Here is a 13939-nt window from a genome sequence, read left to right as displayed (position 1 = left end):
GTTTTTATACATTTTATTATTTAAATTTCTCCATATTTACAAATCTCAAGGTATGAGATTGTAAGGGAAATTCAATTTCATATGAGGGCTCTAGAGCACAAGGGATTTAAGTGACATAAACCTAATGTTGAAAAAAATTAAGTTTAAAGATAAGTGACAATGGAAAATTGTATGCAAAGTATACTATATTTGTTTTATGCTCACATATTGAGTTCTGGTCTTATAAAATAGTTCACTGCAGATTTTAAAGAAATTTTTAAATTAAGATATTAAAAATAACCGTTTTCTAATAAGATCTTGCACTTGTAACTAATGTAATTGTAATTAATTTTTTTGGTTGATTATATAATTTTATTAATGAATTTATTATTTCATTTTCTGTATTATAAATATTTTCATGAATTATAACTTCTATGTTGTTGGTTATTAAATTTATATTAATACTACCTCTTGTGTTCCAAACTATTTTGCAGATTACATAAGGATTCACACTAAATGTAAAAAATGTAATGTATAAATATTACAAAATACAATCCAAATTCAAACAATCTTACGAATATGGAAAAAGTTGAAATCTTTGAAACATACAGAATATGTACCATTTATTTTGCTCACCAAAAATCATTTTTCTTCTCAGGTGCCAAATGAAAAACTGTTTTAAACAACAGTTGTTAAGTACAATGTTGAATTAATATTATCGGTATATCTTTCCTGTAACCTTGTTCATTAAGGAGATACGAGTAATGACTACATTTTTAAAAGGCACCAATGACTTTTTATTCGATGACAATTTAACCCCTTAGGTCTGTTCAAAATGCATCACAATGTGCCATTCTAACAAAACATTGAGGAGTGCAAAACATATGGAACTCATAGTGTATGTACTGAAAATCACTGAATGACACTTCGTAGCACTGCAGTACCGTAATTGGGCCTTGTTTCATAAATGGTATCCTCAATGGCAGATGATATGCCAGATTCTTAAGAACCATTTTTTCCCTATATTTCTAACGCCATATCAGTAATCTTGAGGAATAGAATGGTTATTTGGTACAAGCATGACGAATGTCTAGCACCTAATGCCTTAAGAGCCCGTCATGATCTGGGCCGAAAATAACGTAGTAAGTGGATTGGACATAGTAAATCAGATAGTTGGTCTGCTCATTCTCCAGACATTACATCACTAGATTTTTTTCTTTGGGGAGCAGTCAAGGACGCTGTCTATCGAAATGTTCCAACACCACCAGAGGACATGCAGCAATGTCTTATTGATTCCTGTACATCCGTTTAGTAGGCAACACTACGACGATCTAGGGCATCGTTCATCCAAAGATCAGTTTTCATTTAATTTCATTTCGAAACTACATAATACTTCTGATCTTTTTTGTGTTCATATGATCAGTAGACGTAAGAAAATGATAATCACGATACAACAATAGAAAATATGCCATACACATTATAACGTCGGGTGTATACTGTGAAACATTTTTATCAAAAAGTGGTGTCACAGTACAGCGTGAATTTAAAGAGAAATTTTAATGCAAAGAATCACCAAGTAGGTCTGCAAAAAACAGTTTGGTAAAGAAGTTCGAAAATAAAGGGATAACAATGTGTATTGCCAGTAAGAGATGTTAGTGAATACGAGCATCAATAGCCAAATCATTCAGGAAAACAGCCACATTCTATACTCAAAATGCTCACTGAGAATTGCACTTGAAGTGGCTGAACCCAATCCTGCTTAACACTTATTCCTTGGAGAAAAGGAATAAAGTCTTGTACAAGTAATTGGTTATAACAAACAGTATTCACTGTATCTGTCAAAATATTAGTCCACTGCTTGGAGTAGTAGTCAGAATGCCTGATTACGAAACTTGCAGGCCTGGGATCGAATCCTGGTTGGAACAATTTATCTGGTTGAGTTTTTTCAGGGTTTTTCCTCATCTTTTTGAGTGAATATTGCGTAACTTTCGGCATTTGATCTTTGAGCTCAATTTGCCAACAGTCGTCGTCATCATCCAAGGAAGCAATGGGGAACTACCATGTCTATCATCTACTCCCTAGCACAGTCTTGTAGCTGCTAGATCACCAATGCGATTGTTATACAATAAGGCACAGTCTAGTAGTTATCAGATCATCAATGAATGTTCCAGTACTTAGAGAAGAAGAACACCATACTGATTCTGCACACCATAAACAACATTTTCGGGGGTGTAATGGCATCTCCGTTATGGTATGTGGGTGTTCACTGGCCTAAACATGTATATTTTGCTTTTTTATGTTCCCATTCAAATTATAACAAGCCTCATCAATAAACCACATAATCTGCAGCACCTCAAGACTAACTTCTTGAAGTTACTACATAAATCAACTCTTCTAGCTTTACCAAATGCATGAAGGACATAGTGCATTTGAATTTTGTAAAGAAAAAGTAAAAAGTAAGACTGTCAACAAACTTCTGCAACTGCTGAGCACACAAAATGACTGAAATCTGTCACAATATAGAAATCAGTAATGATAACTTTAATAGCATGCTTGTATTTATCATTAAATGTTTGCAAAGAGCACAATGCCATTGAAAATAATGTAATGATTATGGGTCTGTTCCTGAACACAGCAATTCTTTAAAATTGAAAAGGTGTCTAGTGTATTTTATGTGCCACCGATGATGTACAAGTATCAACAAACTGAGAGAGTACTATCTGTGGCTAGCAAGAATCAATAATAAGTTTAAAAACTTACACAGCATTCGACAATAATGATTTTTGAATTTTTATAAGACGTCACAGAGGCAGAAACATGCAACATAACAAAGAGATGTTTCACAGATGAAGAAACATCCAGCAGTTTGGAGCTACATATCAGTTCCATCATTGAAGGCAATGAAAGGAGAAACTGTGTGTTGGATTCATCCTGGAGAATAGCTCTTGGAAAAGATCCTACAAACAGTTTACCAAGATGATGGAGCCATTACACAGCCCCAAAATAATGAATGCTTCTGCGTCTATGACATGATGCAAAAACTAAAAAATCTCACAATATGTCAAACACTGAATGTTTAGATATTTACACGCTTTATATAATACAATCTACATTAGAGATTTTGAACAATCAAGTTCCCGCCATTAGCTAATAAACATTGGACATTTACATAGTGTTTATAGATTACATCTGACTTTTGAAAACGAGAAACAACAGAGCTGTAAGAGTGTAACTCCATCATAAGTACCAAAATATAACTTAAGCAAAGAGGAAGTCATCTCAAGTGCAACAAAGCAAATCTTATGAGCATTATTCATATGTAAAGAGTACTTACCGTGTATGGTGAGCTCTGAGTCCCTGTTGACCTCATAGAGTCGAATTGCCTCATCTAGTTCCATCTGTGTTGAGATTGTACATGGATCACCTACAGCACACACAAACAATTCTTTACAAAATCGAAGTTTTTCACTGGGGTATCACATACATTTCGCAAGATTTCATACTAATATAACAAGTCTTTAATGCTTTCTTTCAGCTCACTACATTCAGAGGTGTTTTGTTGTAATTTCTAGTACAGTATTCATTCTACTCTTTTATATTACAATTTCAGTTCAACATTAGTCAAATGGATAGAATTTAGATAAAAGATTCGTCCTGAGCCGTGACCAGGGTATCCTGCCTAGGACTCGACTTATAGAATGTGCACTGGTTTGAAACCTCATGAGGAAAGAAATTTTCTCATGAAATTTTGGCTAGTGTATGATACTGTTGTCCACCCAGCATCATGATGTGCTTAGGGAGCTGTGATAGGTAACAAAATCCAGTTACAAAAGCCAGCTATGACAGCTGGCGGATCATTGTGCTAATCACACAATACCTCCATTCTGGTTGGATGATCGTCCACCTCTGCTTCAGCATGTGGATGTGAGGCCACCAGCCGGCTGGTCGGTCTCTTGGCCCTTCATGGGCTGTAGCACCATGTTTTTTTTTTTTTTTTTTTTTTTTTTTTAGAATGAGATCACTGAAATTGAGCAAGTAGGGAGGATGTTCTAAGATCTCCACCACCACCACTGTAAAAGGTTCTTGCAGTGTGGATTATAACGGTATCATGGAGGATTATGGCGTTTTCCAGCAGTGCTAGACGTTTTCTCTGAATTGTACGAAGTAGATGGTACAGCAGATGATCTGTAGTACTTGGCATTGACATTGTGGCCCTCACAAACAGGATGACACTCCAGAAAACCTTGTCATAAGCCAAAATGATAATGACTTTCGTGGGTGATGGATTCTGTCAAAACTTGTGTCTTCGTGGTGAAGCAGGATGACTCCATTCATTTGACTGATGCTTTAGTTCGGGATCATGCCCAGGTTTTGTCAATTGCAATAATTTGATTTTGACACATCATTTCCTTCGTGATGAAATCACTCCAGACAGATACGGTACGTCTCGTACCAAGTCCACTTCTGTAACTTCATTAACTGATGTGGTACTCACTTTGCACACAACTTGCGCACCTGCAAATCCTGTCATAAAATTCGAAACACTGTCGGCACAGAAATATCTGTATGAGCAGATAATTTCTGCACAGTCCAAAGCCTGTCTTCTGTTAAGTACTGTTTGATAACAGTCACTTGCACCAGGATGTCCACTGCACAGCAGGTTAACAGTTGTTACACGTCTATGTCTGAAGGCCTCCACCCAACATGCAACACTTCGATATAGCACTGCAATATCACCCAACGCTTTCATAGCTTCACATCACACTGATGAGCATTTCTGTCACGAAGAACTGCAATTATCACGTATGACCATTGTTCAACTTTACATACATCCATTCTGGAACACAGTCGCCAGCACACTAACTTTTGGTTTGTATGACTGTTAACTAGCCACTGATGCACAAAGACACCATCTGGTGGAGGCAAACGTATATACTGGACTAACCATGTTTCACATGTCCGGAAGATACAACATGGTTGCCATGGCTTATGAAACTACCCTCAGATCTCCATAATTTTAGGAAACAAGTATCCAGCAACTGAAATGCAGACTACAACAATTTTAAAAAGTTCACAAGGATTGATGTTACTTGCCCTAAGTCAGTTCTACATGATATTTATGGACAAATATAGAAGTTTTCAGAATAAAGAGTATAAATAAGACAAAATTACTATATAGCCTATTTCTTGATGACATTGAGTTCAAGTTAACCTCTTGGCTTATGACATCTTACCAGAATACCCTACAATAAGTGTGGCACTAAAGAGAAAGTTACAATAGACTATAGCAATACTTTGGCCAGATTGACAACGTTTTCTCATTATCCAAGTAAAGTAAGTTTAATTACTAAAAATGTTCTTATATATTTATCTTATGTTGACAGCCAGAATATAATGGTATTAAGGAAAATGATGACACAGATAAACAAATAAAACTGTGGAGCTAGTACTGCCTTCATTCGACCAGAGCTGACAGATGTGATAAGCAGAAGCATTGCTGGGACTGCAGTCCATGAAGAGACCAGAAACGAATATAAAAATGATTGAAAAGTTTTCCTGGTCAATAACTAGAAAAATCCTTGGTTAAGATTCCCAAAAACATTCTGATCAAATCCTTAATACAACAGAATTGAAGGCACACAAGAATTTTCGATAATTACTGAACATGATCACTCCTGAACATACAAAGTAATGGGGCTTTTTCGAGAATTTTCCCACATGTGGGTGACATATCATGGAGTATGGAAGGACCAAGATAATCTATTTCTGACGAATTATATCCTTCAGAAGAAACCCGTCCTAATGTTTTATTGAAAGTTCTGGAGCTGTTGGCAGCACAAAACTAGGAGGAAAAAAAAATGGATGTGCAAAGTGTCCCTGCAGCCTATATATAGTAAAATCCCTCGTAACCAGCATCCAAATAACCGGCAATACCAAAACAACTGCACTTTTGGCTGGGCCAAAAAAAAAAAGTTTAAATCTGCCACATTGGCACAGTCTGGGCCATCAGTTTTGCTACATTAGGAAGTTTGCACGAACTTTCATTTTCAGTAAATATTCAAACCTAAAATTAATGTATTATTTTGTTGTGTGATGTGTTTAATAAAGAAAACCCACACGGTTTTTATGTTTATTTAATTATGTTCGGGCTGTCAGTGTTGCCACATTTGAAAGTTCGCACGAACTTTCGTTTTCAGTGAATATTCAAACCTAAAATTAGTGTATTATTTGTGTTGTGTGATGTGTTTTAATAAAGAAAATCCACATAGTTCTTATGTTTATTCAGTTATGAGCAAGTGATAGAGAAATAAGCTTCACATAGCTGCAGTTTCAACATTTGGCAGCAGGAAATACGAACTTTTTTTTTTTGTGTATACTGGTATTTATTCAATTATCCGGCAAAATCTCGTATCCAGAACTAGCCTGGTCCCTTTAGTGCCAGATAAGAGGAATTCTACTGTATCATAATATTTGTAACGTACCTCCTAAAATCCAATCAATCAATCAATTGACAAATTAGCAAATCAATCCTGCTGCAGATGAGTTTATTATAAATGTTTCAAAAAATTTCCAAGGCAGGCAACAATAACTATCCAAATTACCTTCTTCGTCAACCCACTTCATGGTAAACACCTGGTCGGGAGTGAATCTGCAGATGTCCTTCATCTCCTGGCACAGCTGCTCTACAGTGATGTGTGGGTCAATGTAAGTGATCATCACTTCGCTGTGGAGGTGAGAACACACATTGCTGAGTGCAAGGCTTGCCAACTGTGACAGTGCACAACTAAACTATAAGCGTGTAAATGCATTACAAAAACTTTACAAACCATTTCCATTGATACATTTTCTATGTAACTATTTCAATATTTACATATTTTATTACAATTTTCTAAACCTATTAATTCTATTACAGATCTAACTTCTAACTTGTCAACTAATTAATATTTAACAATTTTTGAACAGCTTTCCTTGAGATCATATTTTGGGTCTTTCTTTAATGGAATCATTCATAGACACTTGTCAAACACAGAACAAATGACAAACGACACTGAAATGGTAGTACGACAAAACTCATGTTCATATACGATCACGTGCAGTGCCACAGAGGGACTTTGTTATGCTAGTGTTCAATATTCTGTAACTCTCACTCCACGCAAAAGTTTAAAAGTGCGACTATAACTTATTTCAGAACATTTACAACACAATTTACTCAATTTCACTACTCAACTTGCAAGCAGGCAGTGAGTGCACTGGAAATGACCATCACTCCGACCACTAATCATGCAGTATAACTCTTGGTAGAGAAACAGATAAAGTTAGATTTTTATTAATACAGTAACAATAGTAAGCCTACTTATTCATTTCATAACAATTGCTGAAAATATTTTCTGTTGCATATTGGAACAACTGGTAACTCCTTAAAATGTTCGAATTTGCACAAAGAAGTTCTTAGGGCTTATGAGAGTAATTGAAGGCTGGTCAAGTCCATAAATGAAAATTTCACAGAAGGTAAAAAAAACTTTCTACAAAAATTGAATGTGCTTAAATTTCAAACTGATTTTTTACACAATAATTTGAGAAATTAGTAGGTTTTTTTTATGTGGTTACCAATATTCTTGTTAGTTCTCTTTCGTTCATAGAATCTTTTTTTTTTTTTAAATGGTGGACTTAAATGTTTTTGTCTCGAAAATACAACAGATTTCTGTCATGTTTGAACTCAATTTACTTTTTGTTTGAAAACAAATATACGAAACTTACTTGTCTCAGGTCAGTTCCCGTTGAGGGGTTAATCAATGCATATAAAAAATTTAAATTATGGTTTATTTAACAATGCTCGCAACTGCAGAGGTTATATCAGCGTCGCCGGTGTGCCAGAATTTTGTCCCACAGGAGTTCTTTTATATACCAATAAATCTACTGACATGAGTCTGTCGCATTTAAACACACTTAAATGCCATCGACCTGAGCTGGGACCGAACCTGCAACCGCGAGCAAAGAAGACCAGCGCTATATCGACTACGCTACCCAGGCTGACTCAATGCATATATATTATAGTCATATTTATAATATTATATATTATATACTGTATATATTTTATGTATATTATATATTTTCAAACAATTATTATTGTACTATATTTTGAAACTTAAGTGTTTAGTGGAGCCAATAAGAGTAGCTTATAACAGTTTTTTTTTATTTAACGACGCCATATCAACTACTGGGTTATTTGCGTCGATGAAATTGGTGATAGCGAGATGGTATTTGGCAAGATGAGGCCGAGGATTCACCACAGATTATTATCCGACATTTGCCTTATGGTTGAGAAAAATCTCGGAAAAACCCAACCAGGTAATCAGCCCAAGCAGGAATCGAACCCGTGCCTGAATGCAACTCCGGATCACCAGGCAAATGCACTACTAGTATCTCATCTTGGGGGACCAAAGCTGTAGTTAAAACTGGTAACTGAAATATAGGATTGTAGGAAATGAATATTGACCTAATTTCTATCTAGCTGGAAGATGTCTGTTTTTTTGACGCAAATCAGTGAAACAGTCAAGTTCTTTTCAACTATTGAGACGTTACTAGAAGTTAGACTTGACGGATTCTTGCACAAAAGTGTGCAGCATATATTTATCTATGCAGTACAGTACATACTAAATATGTCGATTTTGGAAAAAATTGGACTTGACTGTTTTTACACAGAGGTCTTCAATTTCTCTCCTAAAATTGTCTTTCAATTTTTCTAAAATGTGGAAAAGGCAAGCCTACTGATACATTATGTTCTTTAAATTTCCCCATACATACATATAGTGGAAATAATATACATCTGCATATTTTAACAGCTTATTCCTTGGATAGAGTACAAAAAAATTATAATACTACATTAGTTCCAAATTAATATTTTTCTCTGAAAAAAATAATTTTTCCTAAATGTTAACACTATTCTTCTCCATAAGTATTATCTGTACAATTCTGATTTCTACTCTTATTATTAAAGAAACTGCTAACAAATGATTTAACCCTTTGAAGGTTTTAAATAAAATGGGCGATTTTCTTGAAAATTAACTAACACATCATTATTCCTTGCCATTAGGATGTCTGGCAACCCCACTCTAATAACCAAGAGATGAAGTGCTGTTATTCAAGTATGTGTGTCTGTGTGTAGGTGAACCGGTAATACACTACTGCCAAACTACGCAGACTTTCAGCCTGATTTTCTAATTAACCAGGCACTTAATGTAAACGCATAATAGGATAGGTTTTTACTTATTTTCATGTATTCTATTGCCCACTTCAATCTGCTCAGTTGTATCACTTCCATCCTCTTCTTATAGGGTATAGAACTAGAAAAGGTACTATGAATTTATTTAACTCTCCTCTGTTAGCACCCAATGTGATCATTCCCATTTTCTTGTTTAATATAAACTACATTACTTTCTTGTTCAATCTGTAATGCCATACATCTTGATCCTGTTGCATATACTGTAGTAATGTAACAATTATTCCTGTGAAATTTCCTTTCTTTTTGTCCCCAAACAATTGAATTTTTACAGAGCTATAAGCCTAAACAATCGCTGTTATAAACTATCAGTAATCATACTCTCGGCATGATCATATAAACTGAATGTCGGTATTGAGCAACTTGTGTCTTGCACTAGACTGCTTTTTTTTTAACTAATGAAGCCAGTTTGTAAACCAATTTACGAATAGAGTAGTTGCCCATGGTGTGCCATAGGGAGGCTGGTCTACGCTAGGTCTACACCAGCAAAGAGATAAGATGATGGAGATTTGACAAGAAACCATAGCTCCCAGACAAAACCCCTGGGCATGCTTCCGTACAGGGGCAGCAGCATTTCTCTAAGGTTAGAGCCCAATTTAGGTGTGTGTGTATTAATCGAAAAAAATGTCATATAAGCATGCGTCTTATTCTCAATATTTTCTAGCCCCTAATTTTCGATTAATACACACACATCTAAACGGGGCTCTAACCTTAGAGAAATTCTGCTGCCCCTATACGGAAGCACATCCAAACCCCTTTCTTACTTTGATCATGGGCTTGTTCAACTTACTTACAAATGGCTTTTAAGGAACCCGCAGGTTCATTGCCGCCCCCACATAAGCCAGCCATCGGTCCCTATCCTGTGCAAGATTAATCCACTCTCTATCATCATATCCACCTCCCTCAAATCCATTTTAATATTATCCTCCCATCCCATTCCGAGACTTATTGTATGGATTCGTAACAAGCTGTTTTTTACGGTGATGGGTTGTTAGCCCTTCGCCCAACCCCCAAGCTGGAGGACCACCCCTTACCAGCTGTCCACGAGTGCTTATTCAATATATTCGCAGCTACCCTCCATATCTGAAGGCAGTCTCCTCTGGGCTTGTTCAACACAAGTCATAAATTGGGGTACACTGGGGACCGAACCCAGATCAACAGGATTATGAGTCTACCACTCTAGCCACTGGACTGCCATGGCGGCATGATCGAAAAATATGTTTACGTACCTGAACTTGAAGCGCAAGCGACTAACAATATGCCAATTTTCTTTAAAAATACGATACAGATATGTTTTATTAATGAAATGTACAACACTTGTTTTGTGGGTAATGTTTTGTTCGTTACTGAAAGTATGCAGTAGGCCTATGTTTCTAAGACAGAGCAACTGCCATTGTATGCGGCCTGCTTCTAGGCTGCTGCAAAGCATTGAGTTAAAAAGTGCTCATATGGTCTTAAAGAATGTGTTTTTGAACGAACAAAAAATCATTACTCTTTCCTTTATTGAAAAATAATGACGTATAGCCTATCTACATATTTACAAAATGTGAAATCATTTTGCTTCTGATGTATCATTGTTAAATTAGTTAATCCTTATTTTAGTTACGCTATTCCATTTGCACACCATCCTCTAAATTGTCAAATTAGCATTTTCATTTTGACCTATGAATAGCTCAGCTGTATATCGATCACTCAAATTAATATTGATTTTCAACTCATTTCTCATTTCCTATAGCCTAATTCGACTTTTTTGGTCATCAACCTTATCATAACATGCTGACCTTAGATAACATAATGATATACACTCAGTAAATAACTTATAACAAAAATAACATTCATATTTTGTATGTTTTCATTACTACTGCAGCAAAAATAATCTCTATACATTTATTTACCTTCGTAGGCGTAAATACTCACTCACACACTGATACCTACACACAATGAAAATCCAAACTAACAAAATATGTCACTAATTAGTAAAGTTTCATTAATTTACTTGTTGTTAGGATTTTGTTTTGTGTCTTAACGATACTTAATTCTATCTAGGGCTATATAAATAAACTTTAGGCAAAACTGACGTGTAAGTTAGCATGCAGAAATAATATATACATATTAGGTATGCATTAATATAGGCTAGCTGAACTGATTCTAATGTTAAATAATTTTCTAACCTAATTGTATGTCGAAATCGGACCTAACGATCACCATTAGGCCCCCAAACATAAAGTTCTGCTGTGATTGAAACATTTATAATTGTACACAATAATATATATGTAATACATACCCATTATAGGCAGTTTTCACTCGAATTTCGGGAATCTCCGAATCTGCTGACAACTGGGTTGGCATTTTGGTTAGACTGTATATGAACTTTTTACTCTTTCTGAGCCTACGTCTATAAAACCTAATCACTACAACATAAAGCTGCCACAGACAATCCAATGCGGCTCACGTAGATAACTTGTCTTGATTAAGAAGTGTCTGGTAATCTGTAATCAAGTAGACGAGAAAATGTTATTGTTTATATTTACACAAGTTTTACAACACGAACTACCGCAGTTGATTTACCAGGTTATAATATGTACTAAGTTCTATTTTAAAAAATTCGTATTGACAAATCATGAAACATGCTTTTCTGCTTCGAAATCCAATGTTGTGACTCACTGTGCACACCTGCGTTCATCTCGACATTAGAAACAGTGTACATGTAGTTCTGTTTAGATGTAGGCTAAACTAACTGGATATGTCAAAGGAATTTAAAACCTGATTTCTTTTATTGTATAACACACATACTCTATGCGTCTGAACGATCATGAGAAATATGCTTAATTCCGAAACATAAGATATCCTTAAGTGGCAAATCTAATTAGTCCAGAGCTTACTATTACAAGATTTAAAATTCTCACCTTCCAGCACGTTCAACTCCACCACCTTCGACCACCTTGCGCTTCCACGGTTTAGCTTGCTTTGGCGACAGTTCATCATCTGCGCACACGGTCACACAGCGCTGATCTTAAATTGGCGCCAATTTAAATAAAAATAAAATTGTTAATTGTTAATACTTCATTTAAAGTCCCCTTTCAACTACAACGACATCACAGAGACAATTCGATAGTGGTAGGACGACAATATAGTAACGTTATGGCGAGAATGGTAGATAATACCTGTCTCACAATCGTATCTACAGCAAATCTTGCAGGAAGTGCGAAATCGAATCCCATTGCATAATCGCAATTAAGAAAATTTTAAAAATAAACCTTTTTCTCTAAATACTACGACTATGATATCGCTTAATAATACTGGGTGAACAATCATCCACGCGCCCACTTCCCACTTTTTATAGTGGGGTCTTGGGCGAGTCAAGCAGATAATTGCTGTGAACCAGTGTCAGGAAGTTCACAGTAAATCTATCTACAGTTTGTCGCGTAAGGTATTACTAATAAACACTTAAAAAATCTGCCTACAATTTGTTACGTAAGTTAATACCAGAAATCGATTTTAGGGCAAATGCCTATTTTGTTCCTTTAAGAGAAAGGAAACAATTGTTATTATTAATATTTACGTTTCATAAATATTGAAAGCTATTCATAGAGTTTGATAATGCCCTAAAATATTTGTTAGAGCCTAATGTATTAATATTGGGCTTAAAATGCCTAAATCAATGTAAAGTTTCGTTATTTCACTATTTACTCACATGCTCATACATATAAAAAATATTAAAGATCAGTTTACAGTGGTCGGTTTTTCATGGATAAACACTACCAGTAAATGCAACAATGGATGAAACCTATTGTAACTTTTATTCAAAACAATAATGTAACTTTTTGTTTGAACAATAATCACTTTCTATAATCTAATTTAAATACTCCCGTCAACAATGGGATTTCCAACCCACACAGCAACACAGTATTCGTTATTGCACTCCACAGACGACAATGACAATTCACTTGGATTATTGAAAACAACAATGTACTGCTAATCTCAACTAATGCTCACAAAGCACTATTTACAACACAAAACTGTCAGTTCACAGTTCGTTTGCCTTGGCTACTTCTTCTAGCTCAGTCACTCAAGTTCACAGTATCTCGAACCCGAGACCTTCAGAGATAGTCCACTGAACTTCGAATTCAGATCCCCCAACTGCGGTCCACTGCACTCGAACTCAGTACTTCCGGCGACAGTCCACTGGCCAGGACGCTCCCAACAGTTGTGGACACACTCAAGTCGAACTCCGGTCTCGAAGCTGGCTTCACTGCTACACAAGACTAATTGGCTTGCTGACCAAAAACTAGCAACAAGTGCTGCCAGCTCACTTGCGTCTCCTCGATGCTCGAAATTTCTACAGATGCCGAGAAGATGGCGCCTCTCGACTTCTCTGGATTTCTCCCCTCAGTCACCAGCTGCTTTACTTCCCCCTCTACCGTCGTCACGTCCGCGCTGCCTCGCGCCCCCCTCTCTTCTGCCGGACGCGCACGAAGTTCCCCGAAGCGCCGAGAATATTCGGCCTACCGTCACAGTATTTTCGTCAAATAGAATTTCAACAACAATGCTGTATAACGGTTAGTTTGAATGTCTGTTAGCTGTTCCTCCTTCCCTCTCCTTATTTGTGTTGAGAAGTTTTAAGTAGTAGGTCGTTATCCTGTGCAGCTTAATGCCGAAAGATAAATGTGCAACATCTAT

The 13939-nt window shown here is 36.1% G+C and overlaps 1 protein-coding gene across 2 annotated transcripts in view; it reads right to left on the bottom strand.

Moving 5' to 3' along the window:
- The window catches only part of LOC138706305 (atypical protein kinase C-like), a 789643-nt gene extending 777408 nt beyond the window's left edge, over positions 1-12235 (bottom strand). For both annotated transcript variants that reach the window (XM_069835425.1, XM_069835427.1), the window contains exons 1-4: positions 12166-12235; positions 11544-11748; positions 6582-6703; positions 3314-3403 (exon numbers count right to left, since the gene is read on the bottom strand). In XM_069835425.1, the coding sequence (XP_069691526.1) occupies positions 3314-3403; positions 6582-6703; positions 11544-11608 (277 nt within the window). In that variant the 5' untranslated portion in view covers positions 11609-11748; positions 12166-12235. The remainder of the gene's footprint in view (positions 1-3313; positions 3404-6581; positions 6704-11543; positions 11749-12165) is intronic.
- Between the last annotated feature and the right edge of the window lie 1704 nt (positions 12236-13939).

Source organism: Periplaneta americana, chromosome 9 (genome assembly GCF_040183065.1).
Source record: "Periplaneta americana isolate PAMFEO1 chromosome 9, P.americana_PAMFEO1_priV1, whole genome shotgun sequence".
Lineage (NCBI taxonomy): Eukaryota > Metazoa > Arthropoda > Insecta > Blattodea > Blattidae > Periplaneta > Periplaneta americana.
This window is presented reverse-complemented; position numbering and strand designations above follow the sequence as displayed.